The sequence below is a fragment of the Oryctolagus cuniculus genome, chromosome 2 (genome assembly GCF_051225735.1).
Source record: "Oryctolagus cuniculus isolate XC-2025 breed Fujian yellow rabbit chromosome 2, ASM5122573v1, whole genome shotgun sequence".
Taxonomy (NCBI): domain Eukaryota; kingdom Metazoa; phylum Chordata; class Mammalia; order Lagomorpha; family Leporidae; genus Oryctolagus; species Oryctolagus cuniculus.
The window spans coordinates 8,622,567-8,647,071 of NC_142868.1; the positions used below are offsets into that span (position 1 = coordinate 8,622,567).

The 24,505-nt window shown below is 39.0% G+C and overlaps 1 protein-coding gene across 4 annotated transcripts in view; it reads right to left on the bottom strand.

Annotated features, from left to right (window-relative positions):
* RAB28 (RAB28, member RAS oncogene family) overlaps window positions 1–12,570 on the bottom strand; it is a 138,008-nt gene extending 125,438 nt beyond the window's left edge. For all 4 annotated transcript variants that reach the window (XM_008274229.5, XM_002709359.6, XM_089326942.1 and 1 more), the window contains exons 1-3: window positions 12,300–12,570; window positions 7,803–7,899; window positions 2,392–2,480 (exon numbers count right to left, since the gene is read on the bottom strand). In XM_008274229.5, coding sequence (XP_008272451.1) covers window positions 2,392–2,480; window positions 7,803–7,899; window positions 12,300–12,374 — 261 coding nt within the window. In that variant the 5' untranslated portion in view covers window positions 12,375–12,570. The remainder of the gene's footprint in view (window positions 1–2,391; window positions 2,481–7,802; window positions 7,900–12,299) is intronic.
* Window positions 12,571–24,505: the final 11,935 nt, after the last annotated feature.

A 24,505-nucleotide genomic window follows, 5' to 3' on the forward strand; every position in this document is an offset into this window, starting at 1 on the left:
GTACATGACCCACAACCACATTAGCTTTGTTTATCCTTCTCTTAATATTTTACAAAGTGTATCAGAATCTATTTTCATTCCAAAATTAATAACAATGGTATTTGTCAAGAACCAAACTTTGTAAAGTAGAATACTTAACATTCTTCAACTCTGTGCTATGGATTCAATTTCATGAGAAACATAGCTCCACAACCAAGTGACACTTCTACTTTAATCACAAAATTAATCAAATATAAAGAAATGGTGTATCATTAAGCTTTACCTACATAGCACACTAAGCAGTCCAAAGTTTCATTTTCAGGCTTAACATTTCATGTTAAGGCTATGTGCCTTAATAGATGATTACATTTACTGGCATTACCGTATTTCTTTTTCTTTTAAGATTTATTTAACTATTTGAAAGTCAGAGATACAGAGAGAAAGGGAGAGACAAAGAGAGAGATCTTCCATCTGCGGGTTCACTCCCTGGATAGCCATATCAGCTGGGGCTCGGCCAGGCCAAAGCCAGGAGCCAGCAGCTTCTTCCAGATCTCCCATGTGGGTAGCAGGGGCCCAAGTATTTGGACCATCTAATGCTGCCTTTCCAGGAGCATTAGCAGGGACCTGGATTGGAAGTGGATCCATACAGGACTTGAACCGGCGCCTGTATGGGATGCCAGCGTTGCAGGGAGCAGCTTTACCTGCTACGGCATTGCTGTATTTCTAAAGTCTGTGTTAATCAAAAGCAATCTGCCACAGCATGAAAAAGGAAATTATTATGCTTCACTGTATGTGTTCATAGAGAATTAATGTTTAAAGTATATTATTACTGTGCATCTTTTCTATTTCTAATAATTTTATTTAAAAATGTATAAATTATGTCTTTATAAGCTCTTGTTACCAGAGGACTTTTATGTATTTATCATATTTCTGGCTGTATATATTATATCTTATATAGTCAGTTGTGATATAAAATACTGACATTAAATCTGAAAAGAGTATAACTATTTAGACAAATGCATATTTCATCCATATTGTAGATACAGTTTTGTGGTTTTTTGTGAAAGGCAGAGTAACAGAGAGAGAGGGAGAGACAGAAAAAGAAATTCTCCATCCACTGGTTCACGCCCCAGTGGCTGCAAGCACCAGGGGAGGCCAAGCCAAAGCCAGGAGCCAGGAACTCCATCTGGATCTCCCACATGCATGGCAGGGGCACAAGTGCTTGTGCCATCTTCTATGGCCTTCTCAGACACATTAGCAGGAAGCTGGATCAGAAGTGGAGCAGCCAGGACTACCATTCAGTGGCAGCTTAATCCACTGAACCCACAACACCTGCCCTAGTTTTGATTCTTGTAAGCAAAAATGAAATTAAAGTTTTCTCCTTTAATATTTCTAGTCAGTATTTTTTTAATGTTTATTTATATTTTTACTTATTTGGAAGGGAGAGAAAGAGTTGGGACAGGAGTGGGAGATCTTCCATTTGCTGGTTCTTTTCCCAAATGGCTACAACAGCCAGCATTGGGTCAAGCAGAATCCAGGAACCCAGAACTCCATTCAGGAAACTCCTATGGGTTACAGGGACCCAAATACTTAACCTATCATCTGCTGCCCCCTTAGGATGCATCAGCGCAAAGCTGGATAGGAAGCAGAGGCAGGACTTGATTTGGCATTCCAGTATGAGATACAGGTGTCCCAAGCAGCAGCTTAACCCCCTCAATCTCAGAGCCCACCCCCTCAGTCGGTTTAAATGAAAGCAGTCACTGTAACCAAATCAGTTAATACCAAATGCCATTTATCCCTGGATTTATTCAACTGCTGACAATGCAACCAGTAGCATAAACACATATGAAAGCTGTGAAGAGTTTTCCAACTCTCATCAGTCAGTGAAACCAGTTCTGTCACCCAAAACATACCAAACATAATTCAGGGAGTGTGAAGTTAAAATACTAACACAGGGGACGGCTCCGTGGTGTAGCAGGTAAAGCCGCCACCTGCAGTGCTGGCATCCCATATGGGTGCTGGTTCAAGTCCTGGATGCTCTACATCCGATCCAGCTGTCTGCTATGGCCTGGGAAAGCAGTAGAGGATGGCCCAAGTGATTGGGCCTTTGCACCCATGTAGGAGACCCAGAAGAAGCTCCTGGCTTCGGGTCAGCTGAGCTCTGGCCAATGTGGCCATTTGGGGAGTGAACCAGCGGATGTAAGACCTCTCTTTCTCTGTCTCTGCCTCTCTGTAACTCTGCCTTTCAAATAAAATAAGTAAATCTTTAAAAAAAAATAGCTCAAATCTAAAGTAGAGTCTCTATGTATCATATAAAAAATCAAGTTAGATTTAGTTAACGTGTATATCTGCATGTATGTTTATAAGGGGAGTATTTTCAACACTGGAATAATCATAGAATTCATGTCATACCTGTGCTCCATAGATATATTTATCCAACATCTTGCCTCCTATCGTCTGCCCTCCTATATCCCAAACTTGAACAGTAACATTCAAGTTTCCTAGAATAAAAAATAAGAATACAAAAAAATGTTAAGGAACAATGTAATAAATGAATATTTTTTCATAGAATACTGTCAGAATGATAAACTGTGAATACAATTTAACTTTTATTCTGCAAGTTCATATGGTCTGATATTTGCAATCAAGAAAATAATATTGTCAAAAGAAATTACAGCAGGAAATACACATTTATCATTTTACTCCATTTCCATAGTTACATTTACAATCACCTTCAAAACAGAAGAAAATAAAGTATCTCTCATTTATAAACTTTAGCCTTAAAATTTTTTTCTAAAAGGACAGAACAATAAAGCATATTGTATACAGTAGCAAATAAACTTCAAATATAAATATTGAAGCCTTACTTAACTCACCCAATCATATCTGAATATTGCTATGGGTTCTAAACCCTCTGGATTCTAAAGCTCACAGAATAAACTATAAAAATGCATCCATAATTTTAACTCAAATAAATGTCTTTTTTAGTTTGAAAGTCAGTTATCAAATGTAATGTTAAATATAATCAAAAATCAAATATTTCCAAACTTAACCTATATAATATATACACATGTGATTTCCCTATTCAAACCAATATAGAATACATGCCCAGTGAGTCACTAAATATTGTGATGCACTCAAAGCTGTTCAAAGTCATTTCCAATGAAACAAATTATATATGCTTCAAAGCCTTCATAAAATAGCATTTCAAAGTCATCCTCCCCAGACAAGCATTATAAAAGCATTCTAACATACCAAAAGGCAGTCTTTAAAATTATTTTGTGCATATTACAAAATTTATTTATTTCACAGAAAAATTCATGAAATAAGCTATTGTTTTATCAATGCAACTAGTGATTGAGGTACAAAAGTCAAAGATGTTTTTAGTTTAATATTTCAAACTATTTCTGATCACAAAATTATGTAGTTTTCTACAAAATATCAATTGGTACCTTCTGACCTTCTGAATGATCAGCAAATTGGAAAAATTCAAAATAAAAACTCAGAACTGAAACAATGATCTCATTAAAACAAAGTATTATAAAGACATGAATTTTTTTTTTTTTTTTTTTTTTTGGACAGGCAGAATGGACAGTGAGAGAGAGAGACAGAGAGAAAGGTCTTCCTTTGCCGTTGGTTCACCCTCCAATGGCCGCCTCAGCCGGCGCACCGCGCTGATCCGATGGCAGGAGCCAGGTACTTATCTTGGTCTCCCATGGGGTGCAGGGCCCAAGCACTTGGGCCATCCTTCACTGCACTCCCTGGCCACAGCAGAGAGCTGGCCTGGAAGAGGGGCAACTGGGACAGAATCCAGCGCCCCAACCGGGACTAGAACCCGGTGCGCTGGTGCCGCAAGGCGGAGGATTAGCCTAGTGAGCCGCGGCACCGGCTTAAAGACATGAATTTTATCACCAACATAAAACACTAAAATCAGATAATGTTAGTCACATTATTTAAATATGCAACTGAAAATACAACACTGGATTAAACCAGCAAATTGGGGTGGGTTTGTATTACAATCTTTCCATTGTTTGGATGTATGTTTCATCTGCCACTGAGCACAGCATTTCCATGAAGAACTTCCATTAGCATTAATGAGAGCTACTGAAGTTTATCACTTGCCATCATTCCCGCAGCCGCACACTTTCAACGCTTTCACAGTAATTACTGAAAGGTTCTTAAAGCCCTATGAATACGAATACCAAAAGGTCACAGACTACAATTTGTCCCACAATTTGTATAAACTCAACTTCATAAAACCTCTATTTCTTAAGATTCAAAGCTGAAATCATTCTCCTATAATATCATTGCTAATTAAGCAGGTGAGAAAAAGCTAGTCATCACAAGATATATAAAATATAGCTTCAAAAGTCCCAAGATATTCATTTTATTTGCAAAATTCCTCAGTCATTTGTTATTTCAAAAGAAAGTACCTAACAATGTCAACTTTTACAGACTAAGATTTTAGGCAATACTTAATAATTATTAAAATATAATTAACCCTATTTTTCAAGCTAAATAATAATCCCTTATCACTTAACCTCATATTAAGGAATACAAATCTTTCTTCCTTTCCTTTTTTTTCTTTAAATTCTGACATTCTAATCCTATCTGAATTAGATATTTGTTAACACTATAACTTTGAAAACATAATCTTCATTACATGTTTGCAAATTCTGACAACAATAATTCCAAGATTCTAAATCATCTACTCAATTATCTCCCATGTAAAAGGTTTATATTCATGTACTAAGGGTACTTTTTTGCTGTCGTTTGCCTGGTTTTTTTTAAATTCACTGATTCTAATGACTTAAAAATAAAAAGCTATGCATTACTGAAAATCCATTAATATAGAATGCTAGCCAAAAAAACCCAATTATTATAGCTCCAATAAATGATATAACTATAATTATTTCATATACTTAGAAATATATTTTAACTCCTAAATTTGAAGTTTAGGTTTATGAACACATAAAACTAAAAATAAAATGGTAAAAATAAAATGGCAATTCCCTACTTGAAAAGATGTGATTCAAATCAATACTCATTTTTGTTTTTATAGGTGTCAACATATGAAGGATCCTCACTTATCTCCAAAATGACATACCTGTAAATCTCTACAAACTATTCAAGTAATCATCATTTTTTTAAATCTAGAATCTAATATAAATTTCTTACTAATAAAGAACTTTAAGGAAATTGTCAGCAATCTAATCCCAAATGCAAAATGCTATTAAATTCCTGTTCCTCTCTAAGAAATGACATGTAACCAGGAGAAAAAATAAAATAAATGAGGTGGCAAAATACAGGTAAGTTGCTTTGGTATGAATCAAAGCCACCAGGAGGATTCAACAGTGACCTTGTAAAAGTACACTTGGTGCCTTGGTTAACCTTACTTAAAGTGCTGCATAGTCAAGATGGAACTAAAAACACAAGTCTGCCCACTTCTTGAACTAAAGACTTAGAAATCCTTTTCACAGTAGAACGCTGTTTACTGGACTGTACCCACAAGCTTCCTGAAAGTATTTTGACTAAGGCTCTTAAGAAGCTCTATCAGCAGAATCTCTGACTAACAGATACACTATTTTAAGCAGTAAAATCTGCACAGTGGTTGCATCCAGACTATACAGCATACCGGATCATGAAATACACTAAAATGGATGAGTATTTGCAAAGTAATGACCTTGAAAACTTGCATGAAGAGAATGTGAATAGAGGAACAGTACGCTTACACCCCTAACAATATGACTGGTCAGTAGACTTACTAGACTAATAACAAATATTAGATTGATCTATATACTGTTTTACTATAATTTGAATACTCCAGCCTGTGATGTTTTATTTAGTAAATGACACAAATATTACTCATCCTACATTTGACATTTATAATTAATTAAATTAGGGTTAAAGTATATAAAGGATATAGGATGAATCTCATTTCGTAGTATACTTATTAGTGATATAAAATCAAGATACATTAAAACAAGTTTTAATATTGAAATTTCTACAAAATTCTAAGCCCATTAAGTAGCATAAAGTTCTTTTAAAAAACATAGAATTTTCTTTCTGGAACTCTGCCCATCAAAATAAAAGCTTAATCAGGAAAATTAAAATACAGATTCTATATATATGTATATATATTCATTAGGAAAATACAGTTCCTAATGTCATTTTTTAACCTAAGTACTTTTTAAGTCTAAAATATTATACTATAAATCTGTATTTCAAGAACAACAAATATTTTAACAAAGTTATCAAAATGTTTAAATTAATGGTACTGTGCAACAGGTTGGAAATCATCACAAATATCACATATATAGAATGACCAAAACCATTCTACATTTTTAATATTTGGGTAAGTGTTTGTTCCTTTATTTAAATCTTTCAACTAAAAAATTAGAGAAATCAAACAAACAATGAGACAAAAGCTTGGTGTTTTGCTTATTAGTCATCAGAACAAAATGATAATAACTAAACACTATGCTGAGATTCTCTGTGTGAATCTCTGAAAACACTGTTGCCAATTAAGTTTTCAGCATGCGTACTGTGTGCTTTCTAAATGCGTTCTGCTAGTCACTGTTGCAAATATTCTGAATGTAGTATTATCCCAGCCATAAGAGAACAATAAAAATGAGATTTTAACTTTTGAATATATTAAGAGAAAATATAAATAAAAGAGAATACATGTTTCTCACTAAACCTCTTGCTAAACAATAACTTGGTAACAGAAAAATCAGACTTCTTTTTTTCTCATGCTTTATCTTCTAAGCTACATTTTATTAGCCAAATACAAAGCATGACAAACTCTGTTTATTGGTAGTGAGATACGAAGAATAACTCTAGCAATGCAGAGTCTCCACATCAGCTGCTCAAAGACTTTCATGAGGAGCTGTCTAATAGGGTGACTGAGAGAATAACATATTTCAACAGTACTTGAATTTATCAAACCCTGTCCTACTAGATCATTCATGTTCCAGGGCATGAATCTGACATTACACTTGCAACTATTCTATTCAAATGTGTATCCACACAGAAGAGAGGAGTGATGGTTTATAAAGTCAATCAAGATAAAACTGCTTTTAACAAAATACTTTAAACATATACTTTAACCACTAAAGTTGAATGGAAAGAACATTTTAAAGCCTCATTGTTCAGAGCTAACTTAAAACATAAGCCACTCTTTTTTTGTTATTATTTCCCTGTATTTCCCACAAAATGTGCTGCAACTGGCATCTAAATAGTTTCTTTGCATGGTGAACTGAAACATCTTGAATGCTCAAACTGTATTTTTATGAGTGCCTAGGGACCCTAAATTTTAGTGGTCTATTAAATGCCAGCAATTTCATGCTGCCTTGCATAAAACAGCATTCACATATTAGAGCACAGAAGTTCCATGGCTACATTATGCTTCTGTTCCAACATTCGAACAAAACCCTGAAGCAGAGGCTAATCAAAATAACTTTTTTAAAAATAATCCTTCCCAATCTTCTCATATTTAGTTAATACAATGTATGTTGGCAAATGGATAGTGTTTAATCTTTTTAAAGTTTTTTAGAATTTTATAAGCAACTATTGTTTATGTTCCAAAAATGTATAGTGGCCAACAACAGGAAAGGAGTGGGGACATGCATAAACTTTTTCTTACACCCACAGACAATAGGCCTTCATGGTAGATGCTGACGAACACTAACCTCCTCAAAATAGATTGAATGATTACATAAATTTTCAGGAAGAAAAGAGCCTCAAAATTTGACATTTCTGCCTTATGCCTCTTATTGTAAGATTTGTACAATCTTCTATATTAAGAATTTCTAGTCTCTTACCTGGCAATGTTATCCTTCTCAAAAAGAAGTCCAGTCCTATAGTTTGTTTGTACTGTTTCCCAAAAGTTTCTTGAGCAAAACAGGTAGCTAAGGAGGTCTAAAAAATTATACATAGAATACTAAAATTAGTCCCTTGGTTTAAGAAATGCAAACATAAGATCACTATTAAATCCTAAATAATCTTAACATTTATACCCCAGTTAATCCAACAAGCAATTTAAAGCAGTTCTAAATCAGTAACACGGGAGGTGGGACTTAACACCAATAGGTAAATTTCACTTGCCAGCAGCTATTAGTGGAGACAACAGACTAATCAGATCTTTTTAAGTCCCCTGATAATGAAGTTACTTCTTGCTGGAAATTACAATTTGAGAACTATCAATGGAAAAAAACTAAAGCATGGCCAAAGATCTGAATCTTATATCATTTCAATAAAAAAGAGACCTAAGTTTCATTTTTGAGGTTAAATATTCTGAAAGTAGCTATGCCCTCAGCTAATAATATGCAACACTAATTGGAGAGAAAAACCTGCTTATATAATTTCTCTGCTTTTTTCTCACAAGAAAAGCATCTTAAGTATCTAACTATTCTCTATATTAAATACGTTAAATGAAAAGGATCCTATAGTACGACTCTAATAATATGTAGATTTTAAGCAAAGAAGTATTTTTAAAATTAATATAGAGCAGACAAATAAACATTTTCATCAAAGAATCATACACAAAAAGTCACAACATATTATAACCAGAATAGATATACATCTACTTGTTTTTAAAATAAAAACTAAGTTTTATTCAAAAAGTCTGGAGCTTTCTTTTAGAGTACTATGTCTTATCCAAGTAACAGAATAATAAATCATTCTGGTAAAAATTCAAATAACTCAAAGACATCTTAAACATTTTAAATGCACTATTCTTATTTGTAAACATCCCCCAAGATCAGAGAAACACAGCTCATTAAGCTTTGCCTTCAAGAAATACTCCCAAATTTAGAGAAAAATAGGCTTTCTTCATTTTAAAAATTAAAATTAGATGTCAAATATCAAAATAATGCAAAGATAAAATGTTCAAGGTAGTTTATTATAGTTAATTATAATGGTCACACAGCCATGCAAAAGAAAACTTGGCCAAATTTCAATTCCCTTTAACAACATGACATAAAATTCATTTTATTCAAGAACTAGACTTTTCACACAAATGGCAATTTGTGTACACACCAAATCTGATAAATACTTAATGTCTACAATGAATTTCTGAGATACTTGGTGAAGTATTTATTGAACAATAACATAGGAAAGATGTACCACTAGACATTTAGGAAAAATCTCCCTACATCTGTTACATCCTTGAAACATGTAACAATATCAAACTTGAGAGATCAGAAGAAAAAGGTAAGCATTCTTTTTAAAGGCTTTTTTGTTTTCATTAGACTTAACTCTGCCAATGAGATTGTTTAACTTAAGAGTACAAAATATCTGTGAAGAGGCTAAGAGTTCTACACAAAAATAACTACCATCACTTATACTATTACAAGTATTTCAGAATGTTTAATACAGTCTTATGAATAACTGAAATACTTAAAAGTCAAAGACAAAATGGCATATGCAAAATCAGCATAATGTAATTTGAGGTTTTTTTCTCTTTCATTTAAGATTATCAAAGTTCACTACTTTCATATCAACGAATATTCAGAAAAATTCCAGAACATTTCCTTTCTTGGAAGTAAGACTTCTAGATTCTGAAAGCCCTGCCCTCACACTTTTGAAGCAAACAGAAAACTAGGATTTTCAACTGGAACAGAGTATAAGCTGTCAAAAGTATAACTCATCGAGAACACACAAAGCATTCAATAGGTTTTTATTATATCATCTCCTGACATCTGGCTGTAAAAATTAAACAGAGAATCAATTTAATCAATGGGAAGCACTTCCTCTTCAATTATCTAGACTTCATGCCATCTTTCACATGCAATTAATTTCTCACAAGTCACTGCATAAATAACCTTCTTAAAGATTTATGAAGTGAACAATCAGCTTCCTCATCTAAACCATTTTTATCTGTATGTTTTTTGCTTGGAAAAGTGCTAACACTTTTTAATCATAATTCATTTACATTAAAAAGACAACCAAAAAACAATACTGTGCCTCAAAAACCCTAGGAAAATCTGTACTGAATCAGAGTAAAGATGAAATAGAAACATGTGTTAACAGAGGGAGGAGCTAGATTTCTCTTGGAGAAACTGTTAGTGGTTATCTCAATGCTGTATTCTATTCCTCTGTCAGTGTGTATAAAAATGCCCAGAGTTAGAGGTAGTAGGAAAAACTAATGCTAAAAAACTGACCAAACGTTATATTTGAATACAAACAGGGATGAAGAAGAGACTGAGTTCATAAAAGGACAGCAAAGAAAACAGAATAGGAAGGTTTGTGGCTGCCAATAATTTGCAACCTGAATAGCATATGGGGAAAAATGCACAATAAGGAATAATGGAAGGTTAAGTTTCAGATACTTGTGTTAGGAAATTTCCAGCAGAAAAAGATGTTACAGCTTTGAAGTAGAATATTTAATTAAGATGAAGATCAACTCAAAACACCATTAAAAAAGAACTATTATTCTATGAATGAAAATGACAGTCTTAATTCAATACTGGAAAAATTAGTATGTTGGTCAGGATTGTAAACTGAGATGAAAAATCATGATTATTCATATTAAATTAGCAACAGGGGGAAACATGCATGATAGTTTAAATAAAAACCTGGTTACAAAATTATGAACAAAGTTCAACTAATACATATGCAATAAATATTGGAAGAAAATGAACAAAAGTTTAAAGAATTATGGAAGCATGTAGGATAATGGACACTTTTGAGGTTTTTTGAACACATGCATGTGTCATAGAAGGTCATAGTTTTAAATTAGAAATGAGCTCAGTTATGAATTGATGCAATAAGATTTAGGCGGTTTTCAAAAGAAAAATCTAAATGATGAGAAAACTGTTAAAAAAAACTATCTTTTTTACTGAAGCTCTTAGAGACAGTGCTGATTTACCTGCAACAATTTGTTCATTCAAAAAGTCTGTGTACAAAAACTCATAAAACGACCCCAAGTTCTTTTCTTCTCCAATACGTTTAAAGGGAATGCCAGCATAGTAAGTTGTTTTCCTCAGCAACAAAATCGATAACAACCTACCCAGGAGGGCAGGAATTTCCTCAGCAACAAAATCGATAACAACCTACCCAGGAGGGCAGGAATTCACCGCATGCTCCCAGTTGTGCACGCGAATGGCATCTTTCCCGGGGCTTTAGGAACTCAAATTTCAGAACCAAAGGCAGGAGCCACTGTGCAGCACCAACTGCTCGCGAGGATGCACAGAAGCCGTCACCACAGAAACCGTGTGCAAACTACACCAGCACCCAGGCGACAGGAACCTGGCGGAAATAAGCACTTGCGTTTCTGAGGGCGGCTGGGCAGAAGGGAGGCACACGTTTGCAACATCCCCAGAAAAAGGGTTGGCGCCTTCGACAGACGCGACAGGTGTGCAGGCGCCCCAGGCACAGCCTCCTTGGAGAGCCTGCAGACCCTCTCTCCCCAGGCAGGTGTGGGGCCACAGTCATTCCGTTGCAGGAGTCCCCTAACCTCGGGCCAGGCACCCGCGCCCAGGGGGCTGAGCGACTGCGGGAGATTCTCACGCTCTCATTCATCCGCCCTGCACCGAGGGGAGGTGAGACTGCAAGACAGGGCTCTCTGCGTCACAGCTCCAGCTTCGCCCTGCGCTCTGCCCTCACCCTGTCCACACCAAGGGCTCAACAAGTGCTCGTCGGACAGGTGCTGTGCTGAACAGGTACCAGCAGCTGCGGCTTCACCGAGTGCACACCGAGTCCTGAAAGCCCTGTGCGTGTATTTGCACACGGAATGTGTATTTGCACATTGCACCCTTCGCGGTGACCCCTATCAATATCCATCTCACACATGGCGCACAAACAGCTTAGCGAGCCGCCCTCCAGTGACCCAACCAGCTAAGTGCCGGAGCTCCTCGTTCGCACCCGGGGAATCTGATTCCAGAGCCAAGCTCTGTGCACGGGGAGGCACCAGAAACGGGAAAGGGCGGGGAGGAGCAGGGTGTGACCCCGACTTGGAGTAAGAGGAGGCGAGATGCCTTGGGCGGATGCCTGCCAGTCCGAGAGGCGAGGAGCTGGACAGCTTCCCGGCGAGGCGAGGCTGGCCCGCGCCTTGAAGGAGTTCGAGATGCAGGCAGGGAGTTGGAAACGGGCTGGTTTATTTACTCATTTATTTATTTATTTATTTTAAGGAGGGAGCTGGACAGCTCTCGTCGGCCTTAACCAAGCGCGCACTTCGTGTCTGGCCACAGGCCACGACCACACACGGGCCCCGGCCTACCGGCCCCGGAACTCGGGGTAGCGAGGCGACGCCGGGGGTGCGTCGGGGCCGCGCCGGGGGTCCTTCAGGCCTGGTTCGGCGGGCCCGCTCGAGGACTGACCTTCCCGGAGGTGCCGTCCCCCAGCACGACGATTTTCAGCTGCCGGTCCTGGCTCTCCTCCTCGGAGTCGGACATGGTGTCCCAGGAACCAGGCCTGCCCCCCCGAGGTGGAAGAAGGAAGGGAAGCAGGAGGCCTCCAGGGGCGGGGAACAGGCGGAAGGCAGGCAGTGGGGGCCGAACTCCCCGCCCCGGTGTCTCAGCAGCCACCGGAGGGATTCGGGGAGACTCGCTCGCCGGGCGCCATATTACCCGCCGCCCCGCCCCTCGGCGCGGGGCCCCGCCCCCTGCGCGTCACGCCGGGCGCGCGCCTCCGCCTCTGCGCCAACCCGCTCCGACCGCGAGTCCCCCAGGCGAGAGGGACCACCAGCCGGCCGGGGCTGGAGGCGGGGGAGTGTGGAGCGAGATGGTTGAGATACTACGCCGCCCTTGCAGGGGCAGTTGGATAAAAGAAAAGAAGAGAGCGCATCCTTCAAATTAAGTAGACAAGATGGGCTCAAAAGTTCTCTCGGAGGCGTTCATTCACATTCCCTTACTTCCCCGCGTGGAGAAGGTCCCTGAAGCTAATGGTTTAGTCCGAAGGGGCGGACGGGCTACGTCAGGATGTGCGCCCGGGTTGCCATGGAAGCCAAGAGTCTGGTGGGAAGGCGGCGGGGCGGGGCCTGTCTCTGGGCGCTCGCGACGCGCGTGGAAGGGCCTGGGGCTGGGACAGGCTCTCGAGGCGGCCAGCGTGGGACGGACTCTGGCCCTGCTAACTTTGTCCTCTGAAGTCCCAGGTTTCGTCGTGGGAGCTCGCGCCGTTTCCTGGTGCAAGATCTGTACCCCAGGGCGGCGGTTCCCCAAGTGGGAGGTCCCGAGTAAATCAAACTAAGTCTTCACGGTAATACAGACGCCCCGTTGGCCTTTTCCTCGTCCATGTTCTCGGAAGTTTGCGTTTTCCCGGAGGATACGTGTGTTTGACGTCATCACAGCCAAGGGAGCAAGTGCTTGTTACTCTGTTACGAAGCATTTCTCAATTCTATAGATCAGTGGTAGGTGTAAGCCAGATAAACAGAAGCTCTTTGGAGTCCATAGTTATTCTTGAAGCGTATAAAGGGGTCCTGAAGCCAAAAAAGAAAAATTGAGAACTGCTGCCTTGAATGATCTCAACCCAGGAGGGAAAGTAAATCACGTGACTGAAAATTGCAGTGTAGTGAGAAATGCTACAATAAAAAATGCCCGCCCACTACGTCTCACTGTTATTCATTTCGCCAGGATTGACACCTTTACTCATAGAAGTCCTGCATTTCACACGTGAGGAAGCTCAAATCACCAGACAGTAGGCCTACAGAGACTATGGGGATCCAAACGGGAAAACCGTGCAGTGAGAAGCGCCCATCACCAGAGGCAGCACAGCAGCCCTAATCACAAACGCCTGCCAGGCAGAGTGTCTCTTCACCTGTCCTCAGGACCTGAATTACGATTAGTTTCCAGTTCGGTCCTCAGTTTTACCACCACCATCGTCACCGTCTTTATACATCACTGGAGTTGTTCATGAAAACTAGAATCCAAACTGTACTTGAATACATTCACATTCAAGTTTATTCTTTCATGAAGCTACGTGGACTATGGATAGACAGGTCTGGCTGATAGGATAATTTTCTGGGGCTGGCATTAAGGCACAGTAGGTTAAGCCACTGCCTGCATGCTGGCATCTCCACTTCCCATCCAGCTACCTGCTGATGCACCCAGGAAGGCAGCAGAAGATGGCTCAAGTGCTTGGGCCCCTTCCAGCCGCCTGGGAAACCCAGATGAAGTTCTAGGCTGCTGGCTTCAGCCTGACCCAGCCCTGGCTATTGCAGCCATTTGAGGAGTGAACCAGCAGATGGAAGATCGATATTTCTTGCTCGCTAACTCTACCTTTCAAATAAGTATTAAAAAAATAATCTGAGGAAGAGCCCAAGTTTCTCACTCAATTCCAGCAAAGGGTAATAGGCATGTCTTTTAGAGTAAAACAAAAACTCCCCATTCTAAGAGAAGACGTTCAAATTGATTCATTAATACTTAATGATTAATTTGACAAATATTTAGTGAATGTCTACTTTGCACTGTGCATTCTTATTCACAACTCCTCTAAGCACTGAAGACAAAAAAATATACATGGACTCAACTTCCATGGATTTAACAATCTGGTGAGGGGCGGAGTGGGCTGAATAATGGCCACACAAGGATATGGGATCCAAATTTTTGCAACCTGGGAATGAATTTACCCTATTTGGGGGGGAAAAATTTCAGATGTTATTAAATCAAGGATCTTGGGATGGGGAGTTAATCCTGAATTACCTGGTGGACTCTCAAGGCAAGCACCTGCATTCTTATATAAGAGTAGAGAAAAGAAGTAGGCAAGAAAGCCATGGAGTTAGATATTGCATTGTGGTCACAGCCAAGGAATGCTGGCAGCCACTAGAAGCTGAAAGAGGCAAAGAACAAATTCTTCCCTGGAGCTTTCAGAGAGAACGAATGCTGCTGACACATTGATTTGTGTCCAGCGAAATCTCCTGAACTGTGAGAGAATAGTGTTTTAGGCCACCAAGATTATGGTAGCTTGTTACAACAGCGACAGGAAATAGCTGACCATTATTATTTATCTCTAATGGATGTGAGAAAATAATAACCAATCAGGAAACTACCAGTCTTTGCTATCTCCTTAGCAGATCCAATAGCTGCCCATCAGTTTCCTTCATCTCTTTGCAATATTTTATACATTTGAAGTTGCAGATCCTTGGACTAAAGTTTGTGAGAATGTGGATTTGGGAAACAATAAGATACTATTGAGTAAGGCCATGTTCCCAGCTTATGTACTTCTGAATGTCTGCAGAGAAAAAGAAAAATGTAGACATAATCAACAGGATTTATTCTATGAAACTCATAGAGGACAAAAAAGCCTGTCTCCCCAAAATTCTCTTCTTTCTTGGTTGTATGTTTGCATAGATGCATTGTATGAATGTGTGTGTGTGCATGTGTGTGTGTGTGTGTGTGTAACCATCACCCCAGTCTAGATACAGTCAAAATTCCATCAGGCTACTTCATGCTACCTCTCAGTCACTACTTCCTCAAGGGTAGTCACAATTCTAGTACTTAAATTAGTTTCATGTAATTTTGAAATTCATATAACTAGATTATAGACAAAACATACTCCTTGGTGCTTGACTTCTTTCCCTTAAGATTCTGTCAGTGAGAATCATACATGTGTTAACTGCTGCACTAGCTTATAGCTTTCAATTACTTCATGCTATCCCTTTGCATTAATCTACCACAATTTATCTGTTCTACTCCTTTTGGACATATGAGTTGTTTCTAGGTTGGAGGTACAATGCCCCTTAGCACTCACCACCACTCCTCTAAAGGAAACTACTCTTTACAAATAGCATTGTCTCTCAAAAAATAATCTTTCATCTACATTTTATAGTCCTTAAATGGGTGAGGCACTCAGCAATAACAGAACTGGTTGTTGGCTATACCTTTTAAACATCTGCATCTGGTTATTTACTTGTAGAGTGGCTCATCTACTGTAGTTAGTGGTCTCTACTAAAATTTCAATTTTTCACATATTATTTTGTTCAACATTACAAAAAATGGCATTTCTGCAGAAATAAATATTTTAAGCTCACTTTCAGTTGAACCCCACCCCGACTTCTTTTAGTTGACAAAATGATGCTCAACATCCTCTTGAAAAGTAGCAAGGAAAAGCAAGGGAGAGGCAAGCGCTAAAGGGATCATCAGTTGACATTTATTTAAAATACACTATTTACAGTTGCAATTATATGATGTAATACCTATGAATTAAACTTAAAACAAATAGATGTATTTATGGAGGAACATTAGAACATTATTGAAATTAAATAAATAGACATCTAAATAAATGGATAGATGTCTTCTTTTCTTGGATAGAGAAAAGATGTAACTATGTCAATTCTATAAAATGATCTTCAAAACTAATGCAATTCTAGTAAGACTTATCATGGGATTTGAAATTGCACATATGGAAGGCAAAGATCCAAGAATATCCAAGGTATTCCAGAATAAGGTAGAAGAACTAATGCTGCCAAATGTCAAGAATTTGCTAGGGGCCAGTGCTGTGGCACAGCAGATTAAAGCCCCTGCCTGCAGTGCTGGTATCCTACATGGGCACTGGTTGAGTACCTTCAATATTTAGACAAGGACATAAGCAAAGTGGAAGTTCTCTCCTCCCTTCAGAGAAAAGTACATCCTTCTTTGATAGCCCCTTCTTTCCACTGGGGCCTTGCTCAAAGAGATCCTTCATCAAAGAGATCCTTCATGTAGGACTTTTTTTTTTTTTTTTGGCCACTGTGTCTTGGCTTTCCATTCCATGCCTGAAATGCTTATCAGCCAGTCCAGAGTGTCTTAAGGGCTGATTCTGAGGTCAGAATGCTGTTTTGGGCATTTGTCATTCTATGAGTCTATGAGTCTGCTGTGTGGATGCTTCCCATGTTGGAACATTCTCTCCTTTTTAATTCCATCTATTGTTATTGTCAGACATTGGTCTTATTTATGTGATCCCTTTAACACTTAATCCTATCTATATGATCAATTACACACTTAATATGATCACTTTAACATGTAAGATGGCATTAGTACCACCCAGTTTATTGGGATTTGGAGTCCCACGGCAAGTTTTTAGCTTTACCCTTAGGGGTAAGTCTATGGAATGTGTGCATAACTGTATATCTCCTCCCTCTCTTACTCCCACTCTTATTTTTAACTGGGATCTATTTTCAATTGACTTTATACACCTATGATTAATTCTATGATAAGTAAAGAGTCCAACCAATGGTATTAAGTGGAAAAAATAAAAATAATAATAAAAAATAATAATAAACTGTTCCTTGACAGTCAAGACAAGGGCTATTCAAGTCATTGTTTCTCACTGTGTCAATTTCACTTCTACAGGTTTCCTTTTAGATGCTCTGTTAGTTATCACAGATCAAGGAGAACATATGATATTTGTCCCTTTGGGACTGGCTTATTTCACTAAGTATAATGTTTTTCAGATTCATCCATTTTGTTGCAAATGACTGGATGTCAGGTTTTTTTACTGCTGTGCAGTATTCCATAGAGTACATATCCCATAATTTATTTATCCAGTCTTCTGTTCACAGATATTTAGGTTGCTTCCATGTCTTAGCTATTGTGAATTGAGCTGGAATAAACATGGGGGTGCAGATAACTCTTTTCTTTGCTGATTTCATTTCCGTTGGGTAAATTCTGAGGAGTGGGATGGCCAAGTAGTATGGTAGGACTGTATTCAGATTTATGAGGAATCTCCAAACTGTCTTCCATAGTGGTTTTACCAGTTTGCATTCCCACCAACAGTGGATTAGGGTACCTTTTCCCCCTCATCCTTGATAGCATTTGTTGTTTATTGATTTCTGTGTGAAAACCATTCTAACTGGGGTAAGGTGAAACCTCATTGTGGTTTTGATTTGCATTTCCTTGACTGCTTGTGATCTTGAGCATTTTTTCATGTGTCTGTTGGCCATTTGGATTTCCTCTTTTGAGAAATGTCTGTTTAAGTCCTTTGCCCATTTCTTGACTGGGTTGTTTGTTTTGTTGTTGTGGAGTTTTTTTAATCACTTTATATATTCTGGTTATTAATCCTTTATCAGTTGCATGGTTTGCAAATAATTTCTCCAAATAAGGCAGTTGCCTCTTCACTTTTCTGACTATTTCTTTTGTGGTACAGAAGCTTCTCAATTTATGTAATCCCATTTGTTGATTTTAACTTTGATTGCCTTTGCCTCTGGGGTCTTTTCCAGAAACTCTTTGCCTTTTCCAATGTCTTGCAGGATTTCCTCAATCCTCTCTAGGAATTTGATAATATCGGGTCATAGATTTAGGTCTTTAATCCATGTTGAGTGGATTTGTGCGTAAGTGTTAGGTAGGGGGTCTTGCATCATACTTCTGCATGTGGAAATCCAGTTTTCCCAGCACAATTTGTTGAATAGACTGTTCCTGCTCCGGGGAATGGTTTTAGCTCCTTGGTCAGTTGGCTGTAGATGCTTGGGTTGATTTCTGATGTTTCTGTTCTGTTCCATTGGTCTATCCACCTGTTTTTGTACCAGTACCAGGCTGTTTTGATTATAACTGCCTTGTCCTATGTCTTGAAATCTCGTATTGTGATGCCTCTGGCTTTGTTTTTTGTTGTAGCTATTCAAGGTCTCCTGTGTTTCGAAATGAATTTCAGCATCATTTTTTCTAGATCTGAGTAGAATGTCTTTGGTATTTTGATTGGTGTTACATTGAATCTGTAAATTGCTTTTGGAAGAATGGACATTTTGATGATACTGATTCTTCCAATCCATGAACATGGAAGTTTTTTCCATTTTTTTTTTTTTTTTGTGTGTGTGTGTCTTCTTCTGTTTCTTTCTTTGATGTTTTATAATTCTCATCGTAGAGATCTTTGACATCTTTGGTTAAATTTATGCCAAGGTATTTGATTTTTTTTTTGTAGCTATTGTGAATGGGACTGATTGTAGAAGTTCTTTCTTGGCCAGCACCGTGGCTCACTAAGCTAATCCTCCGCCTGCGGTGCCGGCACCCCAGGTTCTAGTCCCAGTTGGGGCGCCAGGTATTAGTCCCGGTTGCTCCTCTTCCAGTCCAGCTCTGATGTGGCCTGGAAAGGCAGCAGAGGATGGCCCAGGTACTTGGGTCCCTGCACCCACATGGGAGACCGGGAGGAAGTACCTGGCTCCTGGCTTCATATTGGCACAGCGTCAGCCATAGCAGCCATTAGGGGAGTGAACCAACAGAAGGAAGACCTTTCTCTCTGTCTCTCTCTCACTGTCTATAACTCTCTCTTTCTGTCTCTCTCTCTCTCTCTCTCACTGTCTAACGCTGCCTAGCAAAAAAAAAAAAAAAAAAAAAAAAAAAAAAGAAGTTCTTTCTCAGCCATGGCATTGCCTGTGTGTACAAAGGCAGTTGAATTTCGTGTATTGATTTTATATCCTGCTACTTTACCAAACTCTTCTATGAGTTCCAATAGTCTCTTGGTGGAATCTTTTTGATCCCCTATATATAGAACCATGTCATCTACAATTAGGGATAGTTTGATTTTCTCCTTCCCAATTTGTATCCCTTTGATTTCTTTTTCTTTGCTCTGGCTAAAACTTCCAGGACTGTGTTGAATGGCAATGGCAAGAGTGGGCATCCTTTTCTGGTTCCAGATTTCAGTGGGAACGCTTCCAACCTTTCCCCATTCAATAGGATGCTGACCATTGGTTTGTCATAAATTGCCTTGATTGGGGCTTGTGCTGTGGCTCACTTGGTTAATTCTCCGCCTGCAGTGCAGGCATCCCATATGGACACCAGGTTCTAGTCACGGCTGCTCCTCTTCCAGTCCAGCTCTCGGCTGTGGCCCGGGATAGCAGTGGAGGATGCCCAAGTGCCTGGGCCTCTGCACCCCCATGGGAGACCAGGAGGAAACACCTGGCTCCTGGCTTCAGATTGGCGTAACTCCACCCATTGTGGCCATTTGGGGAGTGAACCAACAGAAAGAAGACATTTCTCTCTGTCTCACTGTCTAACTCTATCTGCCAAAAAAATTTTTTAAATAAAATAAATTGCCTTGATAGTGGTGAGGAATATTCCTTCTATACCCAATTTGCTTAGAGTTTTCATCATGAAAGCACACCCCAATTCTTTGCAATGGCTGGAACAAGCCAAAGCCAGGAGCTGGTAACTGCATCTAGGGTTCCCACGCGTGTAGCAGGAGCCTAAGTACTTGGACTATATTCAGATGCTTTTCCAGGCTCAATAGCAGGGAGCTGGATCAGAAGTGAAGCAACTGAGACATGAACCAGTGATTATATGGGATGCTGCATTGCAAGCAGTGGTTTAACCAGCTGTGCTACAGCACCAGCCTCATTTATTGAACCATTGAGAAAACAACAACACTGGTATTAGAAGTCATAAGAGTTGTTATCTCTGGGAGAGAAGCTTTTGGAGAACTGGTAGTGTTCTGTTTTTTCACTTAGGTGGTGCTCCCATGGGTGTGTTTACTTTCTTAAATTCACTAAGGTATAGACTTCAGGTTTATGCACTTTTCTCTGTGTCTTATATTCAAATTATAAATATATACACATATGTTGATAATAAATGCACTGTAAAATTAAATCTAGAAGAAAATATAAACTGAATTATGAATAGGTATTTGCTTTGAAGATTTATTTATTTGAAAGTCAGAGTTACACAGAGAGACAAGAGGCACAGAGAGAGAGAGAGGTCTTCCATCCGATGATTCACTCCCCAGTTGTCTGCAATGGACAGAGCTGTGTCAGTCCGAAGCCAGGAGCCAGGAGCTTCTTCCGGGTCTCCCACATGGTTGCAGGGGCCCAAGGACTTGGGCTATCTTCCACTGCTTTCCCAGGCCATAGCGGAGAGTTGAATCAGAAGTGGAGCAGCCGGGTCTCGAACTAGTGCCCATGTGGGATGGCAGCGCTTCAGGCCAGGGTGTTAACCTGCTGTACCGCAGCACCAGCCCCATGAATAGCTATCAATAGCAGTGAGATTACAAAGAACTATCCCTTTCCATGTTGTGCATTTTGGTGTTACATAATTTCTTTTATGGTGAACATAAAGTTGATTTGAAATTGGAAAACAAAGGATAGAAAGTGAGTGAGCAATAACAAAAGACAAATAGTTACCAACAATCCCTTTCATAGTGGGCAGATGAGAACTGTGTCAGGTGATTAGTATATTTTGCTAATACATAGAAAACCTGTTAGCTTTATAATCATCTGAAAGCCTTTGTTTGAAAAGGAAAAAAAAAAATCATGCCTGTAACAGAAACCCCAGACTGGTTTGTGAACTGCAATTTCCCAGCTGTCCACAGTTCTGCCTCATTGCTTAGGGATGTGCTTCATTGACTCCTAAAGCATAGCTCCAGACAAAACCAAAAATTGTAGAGCAGTAGTTTTCAAATCACCTCTACAGCTGTGAAAACCAGACCTATCACAACTCACCAGCGAGGCTGCCTTGGTCAAATCAGGTAATACGCAGGGAAGTGTGTTTGAAAAATAGGAGTTGTGGTTCAAATACAAAATATTATTTGACGCTTAATGGCAGGAGCTTTGAGGGCTTGAATTCCCCTAAATTATCAAAAACCAGCATAGAGAATGCAGAGATTTTAGGGAAACTCTGCTTTTCCAGATTCCATGGTATGGCAGTATTGTAAGTATTCATCAAGATGTGATATAACTCATCTGATCCCTTTTGAACGTGGTTTTATACAGCTGTCCTATGTTGCATAACTGCTTTACCTGTGATGGCCCTGAGCAGTGATATCTGGTTTGCAGTTTGTCTATGTTGTTAAATTTAGGTTTCAGACATCAGATAATCAAGATGCTATTGTAAAGTGTTATCCTAACCGTGGCATGGCATTTCTCAATAGTGAGTTCATTGGGACCCATGAGCTGTTATTCATATAAACTATGAAAACAGCCATAGCTACACCACTTCTAGAAAATGACAGTGTACTTGAGCATAACATCCTCTGAGAAATACTCAGTAAACAATCTCTTTGGAAATTGTACAATCCAGTATTGAAATGAGAGATTTTTGGTGAAGTCAACAACAGGAGTCACTGTGCACTTACTCATCATGTAGGATCTCTGTCCTTAATGTGTTGTTCAATGTGAATTAATGCTATAACTAGTACTCAAACAGTATTTTACACTTTATGTTCTGTGTGGGTACAAACTGATGAAATCTTTACTTATATACTAAATTGATCTTCTGTATATAAAGAGAATTGAAAATGAATCTTGATGTGAATGGAAGGGGAGAGGGAGCGGGGGATGGGAGGGTTGCAGGTGGAAGGGAAGTTATCGGGGGAGGGGGGGAGCCATTGTAATCCATAAACTGTACTTTGGAAATTTATATTTACTAAATAAAAGTTTAAAAAAAAGAAAAGAGAGATTTTTGGTGAAGTAAGTTTTGGATTTTCCAAATCAAGAACCGTTCTTACTAATATCCTATAGAACTAAGGGTACAGAAAACAAGGTTTCAGAAACATTTCTTTAAAACTAAAGAAAAAAATCCAGGAGACAAGAAGTCTTACATGTAATTAAGAAATTGATTTCCAAATGTAAATCCTCATTACAGAAGGGCTCCTCCATTTCTTCTTCCATATATGTGGAGGTCAGTCTTATACGCACGTGTGTGAAGCTTGCTCAGTGCCTTAATCAGTATTACTAAAATCAGTTAGTATGATAAGAAGAGCTGCTCTAACCTAGTGACTAAAGTCGTAGCCTAGATTTGAATAGCTGTGATTTCTGATTCACTTGTAGGCATGTTTATGACCTTGAAAGAGTAACAAATTCTGTGAGTTTCATTTGCTTGTCTCTACAATAGATTGTAGTAGCAGTGTTTACTTCACAGGGCTTTTATAAACCTTATTAACCCTACATATACAGTGTTTAGCGTAAGACTAAATATATGTTAAAGCCTGTTACCAAAGTGTCTCATTTTGAATTAAGCATATTAGAACACAAACATTTAAATGAACTTTGTCTATAAAGCAGTCACCACATAGGCAAGCTATACAGTGAAGCCAGTAATGCCAATATTTTTCAAATATCTTTCTGTGAAAGGAGAGAGAGTAAACTTCCTAATGAAACATGGATAAATGTAAATTCTGTGATTTTTTTTTCCTGAAGCAAATTAACTGAATTTAAGAAAACATTGATTATAGCCATGTATACACCAAGTTGTGGATTAATACTACATACCTTGTGATGGTTAATTTTCAAAAATTGAGATTTCCTGGAGAAGAAAAAAAATCTACCTCATGACCTCAAAAGTCTAGAAGCCCTGCCTAAGTTTCCAACTGGCCAATCAGACCTAAAATCACATGAGCCAGTCAGCACCTATAATCACATGAAGCCGTTCTTTAAAATCAATTTCTCTGTTCACACACATCCCAATTGTTCTATTTCTCTAGAGAATTCTGATTGATACACACTGTAGGGAATGCAACAGGAATTATGACTTCATTTGATTAAACTTACATTACTTTGACAAAATATTTTCCCAATTCCTCTTTTTTTGAGTGCCCATTATAAAACTGACATCCCATGGGAAACTTCATAATAACTTATTTAATTTTATCCTCATAATAATCAAGAAAATTAAGGAGGATAGATATTTAATAACTGTAAAATGCATTTTACAAATCATTTCATAGAGGCAGTTAAGACACCACTTGAGACTCTCACATCCCAAACATTACTAGTGCACACCTTGGTAGAAAGCAGATGATAGTTAAGGACTTGGGTTCCTGCCACTTGTATGGGAGACCAGGGTTGAGTTCACGGCTCCTGGCTTTCGTCTGGCCCAGTTCTGGTTGTTGTGGGTATTTAGGGAATGAACAAGGGGATGGAAGATATCTGTCTCTGTCTCTCTGTCTCAGTCTCTCTGCCTCTCTCTCTCTCTCTCTCTCTCTCCCTCTCTTTATCTTTCAAATAAAATAGGAATATGCCATGCATATGGGAGACCTGGATGAAGCTCCTGGCTCCTGGCTTTGGCCTGACCTAACCCCAACCATTGCAGCCATTTGGTGAGTGAACCAGTGGCTGAAAAATTCTCTCTCTCTCTCTCTCTCTCATTCTGACTTTCAAGTAAATAAAAAGATTTTTAAAGGAAATGCGGTGCGTTAGCTAATGAAAACTATTTTCAAGATTTCCAGGATGGTTTTAAATTGCCACCACTCTGAAAGCATGGGTCTTGCCCTGCCGCGAGTCCCCAGCAGGAGATCTTCACATGCATTAACATCACCAAGTATTTTTCTCACTTACTAACAAGAATATTGACCTTTTGGGTTATGGCTTTGGAGGGGAGCAGCAGAAGTCTCTTCGCTTAGCATGTCATACTTGGCGCTCAGAGATAGGTATTTTCCCTCAAGTACTTCAGCTGTGACCTGAACTACTGGAGTTCAGTTTCAACATAATTGCAGCACAGCAAGGAGTCCCTTCTGGAAACCAGCTGCTTGATCAGGGATTCATTTATCAGGGGATTAGACTCCACACATTTCTCTAGACTGTTGTGGCCATTTAAAGGGGAGAAAAAGAGGAGTCTGGGGAACTAATTAGGAAAGAGTGGCTCCCCTCAGAGTCTTGACCTTCACCCCACTGAGAAAGTATAGGGTTTACTTT